The 12,282-nt window shown below is 35.4% G+C and overlaps 1 protein-coding gene across 1 annotated transcript; it reads right to left on the bottom strand.

Annotated features, from left to right (window-relative positions):
- Nucleotides 1–239: 239 nt before the first annotated feature.
- Nucleotides 240–7,348, bottom strand: LOC18445068 (antigenic heat-stable protein). The gene is made up of 4 exons (XM_006855217.4): nt 7,306–7,348; nt 6,056–6,237; nt 1,230–1,345; nt 240–756 (listed from the first exon to the last, which is right to left on the bottom strand). The coding sequence occupies exons 2-4, from the start codon at nt 6,161–6,163 to the stop codon at nt 363–365; spliced, it is 618 nt and encodes a 205-aa protein (XP_006855279.1). The 5' UTR covers nt 6,164–6,237; nt 7,306–7,348; the 3' UTR covers nt 240–362.
- Nucleotides 7,349–12,282: the final 4,934 nt, after the last annotated feature.

The raw sequence follows: 12,282 nt of genomic DNA, 5'->3' as shown, positions 1-12,282 counted from the left end.
ACTTGATTTTAAAATCCTTCAATATTTTAAGATAACCTGTAGAATATGATTGTCTTATAGTCAGGAAGTTTGCCTTACTTTTCAATTTGAGATTTCACGTATTTATTTTCAATTTCTTATATATTAAGACTGCTTTATAGCAATATAATATCTGTAAAGCCTTTGAATATATCATGTTTAATTTCTTGATGAACCAAATTTACGGATACACGCAACCACTAATGGCATATTACCCCAAATTTATGAGGGAAAAAAATATGATCTAAATAAATTTGCACAGTCCACTTCAGTTATTGAGAGAAGAGGAAGCCATCCACAGCTTCAAACACTCGCAAACTTTTAAACATTGTTATACAATAAGCTCAAATTTTGGGTATGGAAGAAGGGCCAGTGTCAGTGACTTCAAGGGCAAGGGCAGGGGCAGGGGCAGGGGCAGGGGCAGGGGCAGAGGCAGGGGCAGTTGTCGCACTGCCAGAGGCGACCGTAGCATCATCACCTTCTGCACTCATCGTGCTGAAGCTCCTCTTCTTAGTGGATGAATTTGGGTTCTCTTTTTCTTTTGGGTTATCAAATGATGGGGAACTGGGTGTTTCTTCATCTTTCGGGGCATCCCGATTCTGAGAAGATAAAGGAAAATCCAGGCCACTATGACGACAATAGACCCTTTCGACTGTGTCATTGATCTCCTTCCCCAGTCCGTCCATGTCCAAAATCAACTCCCAAGCAGACTTTGATGCCTTCTCAAGCACTGGCGCTCTGAAACGCTCACAGCGATAATGAATGCCGCATGCAATTCAAATTGGAAGGACACTATGAATGGAGAACATTGGTGATACTCTCTCTCATATGTACATACGTTTATGGATTAAGCCTCTTGTACTATGTCTCAGTTGTGCTACATAAGAACCATGAATGCTAGCACATAGAATTTGTCTCGAGAATTTGTCTCGACTGTGACATACACAAAGCATTCTAGGTAGCACAAATTTTCAAATATATGTGACATTTCTCTGTGCATCAACTAAATTCCATGATAATTTTATACATGACCAATGTACACTGGATTTTAGAATGTGTTCAAGACATGCACCACAAAAAATCCACTCACTTCTGAACGGCGTAAAATATATGCATAAAAAAGGCCATCAAGAGATAAAAAGTTACTCCATATTAAGCAATACATCATAAGCATCCAATCTTTTGAACAAGTCATGAGAACCAGTGCTTACTCTAGCTCACGGCGAAGAGCATCGAATAGTTCGCGTTTAGTCTGTCTTTCAGCCCCAGGAGTGTTCAGAACTTTGCTCTGCTCCACCATTGAGATTGTGTTATTTTTCAATTCTTCCTACACATGAAAGGATCAAATCAAATGGATCCAAACAAAATAGTAAAATACAAACGACCATTTCAGATGACCATCGGATTCCTATTTTTGTGCAACAAGTATGGTTAAGCTGGCCATGACATAATCCAATGATTCCTAGAAAAAATATGCTAAGTAAAAGATACGACAAAAGCCACAAAATGGAATTATTACAGTCAAATGACATGCTATCTTTCCCTATTTTACTCTAGTTTTGTTATTCTATTTTTTGATAGGTGAGATATCCAAACCAGCGAGTCATGAATCTTACTTGAAATTATAGAGCTTACACTGATTTTATTATAGTTAGAACTAGGATGGAAACTATAGATCATTGCAACATGAAAAGCAAACTGTATGAATAAATGTAGCAATGATCCTGCATATTTGATAGATCTTCACAGTTGCCATGAGAGAGGTCAGTCAAGGGTTTCGACCCTGAAGATTGCTTGTCCCTCAAGCACATCAAACCCACCACAATATATTATTCTACATGCAATAAATGGTAGTCTTTCTTGATAAGAAATATTCTCTATGAAAAAACAACAAGATGCTACTCTTGGACAGTGCTTGGAAGAGCCAACACCTGCGTAGGAGCATCAGACCCCAAAAAGGGGTTTGACCAGAAGTCTTGTATTTTCTTTTCTTTTGAGAAGAGGCTCAAATATTGTTCCTTTCAACTATGAATAAGAAGTCCAAAACCAGAAGAAGAAAAGGCCCCATAAAGCCTCTTCTCGAACAAATAGACAAATTATGTCAGCTCCTAATCTAGTTGGCTTTGGATGCAGGAGATTGAGGTTGAAGAACTCAGTCGTAGGAACAGAAAACTTGCTCTTTGACCATGTGGAAGATGTCATGTACCCTTAAGTCCTGAGAATCTGATGATAAGAACAGCCATGGAGCAGTAGCACAGCCACAAACAACAACCAAACTCCCCCACCCTTCCTCCCAAAAAAAAAAAAAACAAGGAAAAAAAAAAAGAAACTTGGATTCCCTTTCTCTTAGACTCTCTCTATGGAAAACCATAGTGGTCATAGGATCATGCCACGTGAACCAAGCCTGCAATTCACCCTTCTGAAACTTACGTTTCAGAAAAATTCATCCCTCTGAAACCTCATGTTACCTTGTGCAAACTCATAACCACTGCAGATATTTCGCTATATTGGAGGATAACCATTGCAGAAATGATATCATAACAATGTAAGAGAATCCGAGATTTCAGTCCATCTTGAGACCCTCTTGCGGCCAAAAGATCAGCAACTCCATTGGATTCCTGGGACAATAGTAACGAAGAGCAATAATCTAAGGAAACTACCCTTTAGACCTTCCTTGGAAGGTCACCGCCGTTTATGGCCCAAATCTTGACTTCCGTAGAGTGGATTTATGAAACGAGCTTGACTCCTGGTCCCCCTGCCTCACTCCACTTGGTGCATCAGTTGTGTCTTCAATGTCACCAGGTGGTCATTTGAGTGCAACTCCACTTCCAGTATTTCCCAAGCCTTGCTTGACTTCTCAGATTTCGTAGCTAGAAACCAACTCCTTGATCTGCCCCTTCCAGGTGCGTAATTCATGTGGCCTAACCACTCCTCCACACCTACTCTATCCAAGCTAGACAGATACCTCATTTCTATCTCTCGGGAGACTCTTTTGCTAGGATTCCACATCTTCGCCCAACTCAATCCGTTCCATGCACTAAACAATGCATTCCTAGAGTCCTGAGCCCCTTGATACCTAATCCTTCATCTTCCTGCAATCTACCCATCTACTCCAATCTAACCAAATCTGAGGCCTTTCTCCTCCCTTCACTCCTAAGAAAATCCAGTCTCCAGTGGTAACCTCTCCAACATTTCCATCAGGAACATAGGTATTCAGGAATGCTCGACAAGGTAGTCTTAAGAAGAAAAATGCTGCCTAAGGTGAAAGAAATTTGCCTTTTGGTTGGTTTGGGGGATCAACTTCCCAAATCTCTTCCCCACAAGTTCTGAATAGGCTTTCAAAGGTGCGCTGATATAACACTAAAAGATGCTTGAGCAAGAATGTCGACTACATCACTGCCTGTACTAAAGCATACAAAATAATAAACTGGCACCATCAACAAAGTAGGGATGAGAAATCAGCCACAAGAAACACAAACTCAAACACGTCAACTATCTAGGACTCAGTGCAAACTGGAGATAAACTATTATAAGTTGAAAAACGCTAAAAAAGTAAAGAACAAAAAATAAATCCCCAAAAATAATATCAAGTTCACTAGTGGCCCATTCTCCATATCCAGTCGATGTTTCTGTAAATTCTTCGCTATAGTTTAAGTGCAATGGATTTAAGATCCAAAAGAAACCCACAAACATAAAGGAAAAAATTGTAGAAAAAATCTTACTAGTTTATTTTTTCAGATTTTTTTTTTCTTTTGGGCGGGGCGGGGGTGGAGGAGTGGGTGTTGCTATTCGATTCTTGTTTTTGGTAACTGGAATTAGAAAGTTATGGCATGCATTAGTGTTTTAAAATGTGTAGAGAGCCCAAAATACACATGGACGTGCAAAAGGTTCGAATCTTCCAAAGCTCCAACAGGAAAAAGCACACTGGGATTGTACATGAAAGTCAGCCCTGTAAAACTACTTCATAATATACCACAACTGACTCTACTATAAAACCCAACTCTGCTCTTGTGTTTTCCCCTATATCTCTTCCTCCTCCATCTCTCTCACCTTTCTCTAGTTTGGCCACCCACTCTCCACTCCTCCACCCCCATATTCAGCCACGTTTCTCCCATGGTTTGTTCTTCCCTAGCACATTTTCACACATACACCAAAAGGTTATGCTTTGTTCTTCCCTAGCACTATTCCACTCACACTCATTTCCTAAGTTTCCACCAACTCACACTGCCTAGCAGCACATATTTTTTCTTCTCACACCATCGCGTGCCAAACCCTCCTAGCTATCCTTTTTCTTTAATAATTAAATACTCCAAATTATCCACCATCCAACCAAAATTTCACCAACTTCTCTATTTTCCCCACTTGCTTTGTGCCAATCCCCTTACAATCCTTCCCTTGCCTCCTTTTCACCATGGTTCAATACAAGTTCTCCTACCATTGCTCCAGTATGAGACAACCAAGGTCCATTCCTGACAGCATACAACCGTACGCCTCTACCTGGATGAGAAATTTATGCTTTAATTGCCAACTTCAGTGTGAGACAAATGTTTTTCTTGTCCATATATGTACAAATTCGAGCAAATAAGACACCCTTCCATCTACAACAGACCACCTTCTCCATAAAGTTAGCATAATAACGTCCAAAATAGCTCGTGGAATAAAACAATTGCCTGGATAAACAGGGATACAACGCTTAAAAAGAAAATTTCCTGCCCCAAAGAAACCTTGTGATTTGTGCATTGGGTGTTCTCTTTAATTTAAACACTAGCCTAACAAAAACAAATCAAACACCCAACCAAAGTAATGGCGACCCACCTAACAGCCATGCTTAGAATTTGAACAGAGGCATGTCTACTGGTTTGAGTCGACCTACCAAAGAGGACTTTCAACAACTCTTTCCTAAACAAAGAAACATCGTCCTCCCCTGAAATAACAAATCTTCCTTTCCCCTACATCATGTGCTATAGTTTCTGCTTTCCATAAGTCTAAAGAGAAACTACCTTTTTAAAATTCCAGGGGCCTGCAATTCCTAACAAAGACACCTCCTCCCCTAGAACAACAAATCTTCCATCTCCTTACATAACATCCTACAGTTTGTACTTCCCATAAGTCCAGAGAAAAACTATCTTTTTAAAATTCCAGGGGACTGCAATCCCTAAACAAAGACACCTCCTCGACTAAAACAACAAATCTTCCCTTCCTCTACACAACATGCTACAGTTTCTACTTTCCCTAACTATAGAGTGAAACTGCCTTTTAAAATTTCAGAAGCCTGAAATTCCTAAACAAAGACACCTCCTCCATAAACAACAAAATCTTTCTACTTTCCATAAGTCTAGACAGAAACAACATTTTGAGAATTCCAAGGGCCTGCTCCTAAACAAAGATACCAACAAATCTTCCTTTCCCCTACATCACATGCTATAGTTTCTATTTTCACAAAGTCAAGATAGAAACTGACTCTTTAAAGTCAATATAGAAACTGACTCTTTAAAGTTCCAGGTGCCTCCAATCCCTTACATCACATGCTACGGTTTCTACTTTCCATAAGTATAGAGAGAACTGGCCTTTCTAAAATTCCAGAAGCCTGCAATTGCACCATCCGCCCCCCCCCCCCCCCCCCCCCCAGGCACCTCTCTCTCTCTCTCTCTCTCTCTCTCTCTCTCTCTCTCTCTCTATATATATATATATATATATATATATATATATATATATATATATATATATATATCTCCTCAATTACTATTAAAACGAAACACTTTGTTCACGTTTCCAAATCCTTCATTATTCTTATAATCTACAGTTCTACTCTCTCTCTCTTATTCCTCTTGCTCTCTGCATTCTACAAACCCTTCATTATTCTTGCAATATACATTATTTCACTCCCATCTCTACTGTTCTCACTAAAATAAGAGAAAACCAATATGATTCACCCAACAACACAAGCATACAAAACCAACAAAGAACAATTTGCAGGCAATATTCTTCAATTAAAACTAAAACACATAACAAAGGGGAAAAGTGCCCATTCACTTACATTAGCTTTGAGCTGATTGATAATCTTTGACCTAATGGCATCAAATGTGCCATCATTCATAAGCGATTCGAGCACAGCTTCAGGAGTCACCACGGATGAATTCATCATGCTTCTTCAAACTATATTCAACCGCTTTCTTGCAAAACTGTTACCACGTGTGCACATATACCACTCCACATTTACTGATCTCGTCCAGAAATACACAATATCAGAGTAATACTAGATGAAAGACACAGGAATGCTATAACAAACCAGAGTGCCAAACAAAATAAACTAGTAACAAATTAGTTTGCAGTACTATATATGAAGTGATTAAATGAATGAAACTTTGAGGAAATTCCTAAAACCATGAGTCATGTTTGTGAGGGTGCAGTCATGTTTGCAAGGGTGGATAAATAACTCCGATAGTTGTGCCAAAGGTGCTGTAATTGTTTTTAGAACCCATGATTAAATATGTTACATGAAGTATGATCACAGAATGATGCAAATTAAAAAAAGAGGTGACACAGTAAAACTAAAAGGAATATACCTTTCATAAAAATTGATGAAAGTAATGGAAAACTAATCTTCTAGGATTCCCAAGGATCTTACAAAGATGATTCAGTGAATTAAAAAGCCCTAGAGTAAGCAGAAATCCATCATAGGTCACCTAAATCTACTACAGAGCCTAAACACATCAAATGATAGATTGAGCATCGCATATAATAAAAAAAATCTCATAGAAATCACTTGTAAATAATATTTATAGTTAAAATTCACCAGAAAAGCAGTGAGTGGATGGATGGTTTCATGTCGATATTTCTGCAAAATTATCAATATAAAATTTGAATAAATAATTTAAAGGATTTGACTGCCCCTCTGTAATTTTTGTAGTGGCGAGCAACTACGAATTTTAAATAACATTGAATAAACGAAAATTTGTCAAACAAGACTGGGAAATCAATCAAAGTATGTACAAATATACAAATGTTAGCCCATATTATCACTCAGAAAACCCCAAAAGGCCTCAAGAAAAAAACGTAATCAAACCCTAGCTAATGTAATCCCATCGCATAAGACCAAAAGCAATCCTGATCAAACAAAGTTAAAGACTGAAACCCGTGGATTGAATCTTTATTAAACCTTAACATTAAATAGAAAACCAGAATAAACCCCAGAGATATAAACCACCCATATCAAATCAAGCCATATTGAAGCACAAAAAATTGAATCTAAATCTTTTAAAATACAAAAAAAAATAAAAATCTCACCAGATCAGGACCATATAGCATTAAGGGTAGCGAATTAGGGCAGCCAGAAAAGGTTTGTCCAGTTCCTTCCAACAAGGGTGGTGAACCATGGTTCCTCTTATGTCTTAAGAAACACCACCATGCACCCGTTCAACCGTTGAGAGAGAGAGAGAAAGGGGTGAAAACTAGCGGGAAGAGCCAAGACTCTTTTATCGAGAGTTCAGACTCCAGACAATATGTAACAAGTCTCCGTACACCATTGAAAAAAAAATCGATTTTTTAAAATCCGTTAAGAGCGCCGAGTTTCTCAAAATATCTTAAAAAAAAATTACGTCTTTTTAATGAAACCAAAATAAACCCTTATTTTATTTCTTTAAAAAATCTCAATTTTTCCCTACAATTTTATTTTTTAGTTGACTGCAATTCTTGAGTGTTTTGTTTTTTTTTTGTAAACAACCGTACTTGTTATTTACTAATATAGTTCTTGGGTTAAATAGTATTGTTGTTATTTTATGAATAAGTCCGTAACATAATTTTTTTGAAATTGTTAACAATAAATTTGTATATATGGTTTACGATGTGACAAAGAGTAATACATTGTTGATGGATTTATTGAAAGTTTAGACAATAAATTCTGAAGAATTACTCTAAAGACACTTGGTATGGCTATAAAATTATTTTTCAATGGCTTTAATATATATACATAATAACTGCAAACCAATAACGACAAACCATAGTCTTATATTACGTCACCTTTACATATCTTATTTTCTCACCTTATTTTTTTTAGACAAATTTGAAATATTCACAATTCTATAACTTATCGTATTTTTTTGGTGATTTCTTTTTTTACCCAATTTTTGCTCAAACTTTTAGAAACAAAACTGATACATTACCAATGTTTTGGTTCGCCAATATATAATTATTCCCTGATTTGCTAACTACGATTGAGATGCAATGTTCATATGTGGATTTCCCGAACGATAATTCTATTGGGAAATTATCAATAAGAGTTTTTATCTGGATATCCTTGGTAAGCCCTTCTATTGTATAGTTATTGTGAACTTTACATATTAAAATAATATATTTATTATGACAAATCTAATTAAATAATAACTAAACATTATCATTAAAATTATATGGAAAAAGTTTATATAAGGATGCAACCTTATAATGTAGAACTACGGATGCACCTCAAAAATCCATTGGAAAAGGTAGTTTTAATGTTGAAAAACCTTTTGATTGATCATCTCAACATCGAGATGTATGATCATGAAAAATACAAAGATTTTAAGTCTCAAAAATAGTGCATTTTACAACATATTATCTATACTGTCCATTTTCAAGATTTTCATATGTTTATAGATTTACTTGATTTTAACCATTTTTAAAAATTAAAATTTTATAATTAGATATAAAAATAGATTTTGAGATAATCCTAATAACATTTTACATCGAAATTATATACCATGATATAAATTTTGAAGGTGCATCTTACCTCTACAACTACGGATGCATCCGTATGCCAATTGCACCCAAAATATATTTGTAAAATGAATCCCCATATTCTTGGACAATCGAACCTTTCATATTTGTAGTAAAAAAAAAATTGGCTTTTAACATAATCACTTATCTTAGGGAAATGTGACTCCACCGATATATAAAGTATATGTAACCCCTCTTCTCAACCGCGAGATTTCAATAGATGGCTGGGATGGCTTGAGTCACAATGTCACAAGTTGGCTCTTGAGGTCAGATCTTGACCCGATGATTTAGAGTGTTTATTTTTAATCCTTATTTTAAAAATTCTCTTCCAACAAAATTTGGGTAATGCACAAATCTAACAATGGTGAATAGGATACAAATAATATTAAAAATATTTTTTGATGAAAATTTATCAAAATGCCAATGAAACTTTTGGGGGCATTTTGGTTATGTATTTTCTCGAAAAATTTATTTTTTTATAAAAAGTATAGGTAGTTGTGCCCCCAATAAGAAGATGGGACACTCCAAATTTCACTCACAAATGTTTTGTAGACAATAAATTAAAAATTAAACAGTGTTTTGGTGTGACATGAGCAATCCTAACTGTCCATTTGGATTGAAAGGCTTAGAAGTGAAAATCTTATATAATTTATAAGATACAGTTTCTATGAGTCCATGTAAAAATGAGACACCTCTTAAAAAAAATTGAGACTGATTTTTGGACCAAATTTCTAAGGACATATAACCTCTAATATGGAGATTATGAATATGACAAATTAAATAAGTTTTTAAAATTAAAATAATAACTTAATAAGTAAAATATTTAGATTGTTAATTTTAACTATTTTTAGATTGGCTGCTTATTTGCATCCATCTTTAGAATAAATGCTATAGACACTGGGAAACGCAAATATAAAAATGTGTCACCCAACTCATGAAACAATTTTTCTAATTTATATGTAGGTGGAGTCACGTAGAAAGCTTTCACTTTACTTTGGGTAGGGACAAAAAAAAAAACAATGAGTTTTATGCAGCCCTTTTTTTATCTCTCTTATATTTCATACATCTTGAAGTTGAGATGATCAATTGTAAAGTTTTTCGATCTCAGAATAACCTTTTGCGAGTTAGTTTTTGAAGTACAAAAACTTCTACAGTATAAATTTGACACTTTATCAAGAGATAAATCATATTGATGAGAAATCCCCTTGAAGAGAGAAGGAAACCAGATAGAGTAAGTGCCTCTTAAAGAAGAAATACAAGAGAGATAAAGTCCATAAAGAAGGAAGACAATTATTTGAAATATTTTTTTCATTTTTATTCGTTGCATCTTATTTTGATGTAGATATGTCTGACTTCCATATAAAAATAGGATTATGTTAAGGTGTTCACACTATGGAGTAATTTATTTTTGTGCTCAACAAAATTTGAACATTTGTATACCTTTATTTTGTACATAGATCATTTTTTTCAATAAAAATATTTTTGATCATTAGGTGGGGTGTGATGTCATTTACCTAGGTTGTGACGTCACCCACATGGAGCATTAAATGTCACTAGTATGTTTCATGTGGGTGATATCACACCCCATATAGATGATGTTATACCCTTTATAATAACAAAACATACCCTTATTAAAAAATACTCCATAAAAGTCTTAAAAACGCATATAGGCGAATTGCAACAATGTTTCGCTCACTTAAAAACAATCACGGACTTACAGGAGCCGTGGCAATCCTCATATATTTTATGAGTCAATTTTGCGTGAAAAAAAATCTCGTCACAGACATGCTATATCCGTGACGAACTGCCACATACATGCTATGTCTGTGATGGTCTTAATCCACACTGTCCGAAAACATCGAACGGCGTCAAATCTATGTGCAAAAATGCTGTTCATTTTCGCCCATAAGCATTTTGTAGTCTCTTCATTGTCCATTGCGTTAACCAAAATTTACCTCTGGTTCCTATGATCAAAGAGAAGATTTTCCTAGAGAGAGAATCCAAAATATTTTTCTAGAGAGAGAGAGTTTTTGCTTTTTTTCTCCTCTTCTTGTTTTGTCTTCTATGTTGAGAGAGTGGGAGACCAAGCTGCAGAGGGCACAAACTCATGGCAGAGAAAGAGAGGGGGTAGGACACAAACAAGAGAGAAAGAGAGAGGGCAGGGGCACAAACTCGAGAGAAAGAGAGAGAGGCAGGGGGCACAAACTCGAGAGAGAGACAGAGGCAAGGCACAAACACGAGAGAGAGTGAGGGCAATCCTGAACCAAAGATGAGAGAGAGAGGGGGCAGCAAAAGAGCGAGAGATTTGGGTTCTTGTTTGAGAGAGAAAGAGACCCGCTACCCTATGACAATAGAGAGATATAATAGTGTGGTCCATCAGGCCATTTGCATAGGTTGATTTGAAATGGGTTTGAAATCAAGTCAAGAGCGATCACAACCGTTAAAAGTCCACAAAGCTGATCCCACCCGTTCGATTCACCCCATTGGCATAGGCGTGCCGGCCAATAGTATAATATATGTATATATATATAAGAGCTTATGCTCTAAACAATCACATTCGAGCCTACCTCAAAACTTTCATTAGCAAAGATTGCTTTGATGCCCAAATATTATCAAATTACCATCTCAACATCAAGATGTACGGACATAAGAAAAAAATGGACTTCAAGTTTTAAAAATAATGCATATTATAGCACATTTTTAGACCTTCAATTTTCAATATTTTCAAGTTTTCAAATATCTACTCGACATGCACTATTTTTAAAGCTTTAAATTTTATAACTAAAAATGAAAATATAATTTAAAGCTATCAAAAAACTTTCTAATATTGAAATTACATTTCTCGATACTATTTGAAAAGTAGGCTCTAATTTGATTGTTTAGAGCCTCTGCTCTATACAAATCGTATATATATATAGTTTGTTTAGAGTTAACAACCTCTCAAAATACAAAGATTCAAGTTAGAAGGGGTTGTGATCAGTATATTTATCAAAACAATTATTATTTTTTTATTATAAAATTATTTAAATAAGTAACTTTACGATCAAGCAAGAGCAAATTTGAAATTTTTACAAAAATATAATGACATTTTGAAAGTTAGTGACCTGAAACTTTATTTATAGTGTGCTCTTATCCTTTAGTTAAAGGGTTGTGAAGTTTAGATTATCGCCCATGATAATCTAAACTTCACAACCCTTCAAATTACAAAGGTTCAAGATAGAGAGAGTTGTGAATGCTGGATTTGTTAATTCTGTAGTGTATTTTTTTAAAAAAATTACTTTTGTGGGGCAATTTTGTAAATATTACTATAAGACAAATGATATTTTGTTCTCTCCATAAGGGGTAAAGTTCAAATTTTAACTAAATGACAATGACATTTTACAAATAAAGTTCTATGACACTAACTTCCAAAATACCTTTGTATTTTTGTGAAAATTTTAAATGTGCCTTTTTTGTGAAAATTTTAAATTTGCCTTTACTTGATGGTAAAACTACTTATTTAAATAATTTTTT

This window comes from Amborella trichopoda, chromosome 2 (assembly GCF_054954075.1).
Source record: "Amborella trichopoda isolate Santa Cruz 75 chromosome 2, AtrichopodaSantaCruz75HAP2 v2.0, whole genome shotgun sequence".
Classification (NCBI taxonomy): Eukaryota; Viridiplantae; Streptophyta; class Magnoliopsida; order Amborellales; family Amborellaceae; genus Amborella; species Amborella trichopoda.
Note: the sequence above shows the minus strand (reverse complement) of the source record. Positions and strands in the feature narration are given on the sequence as shown.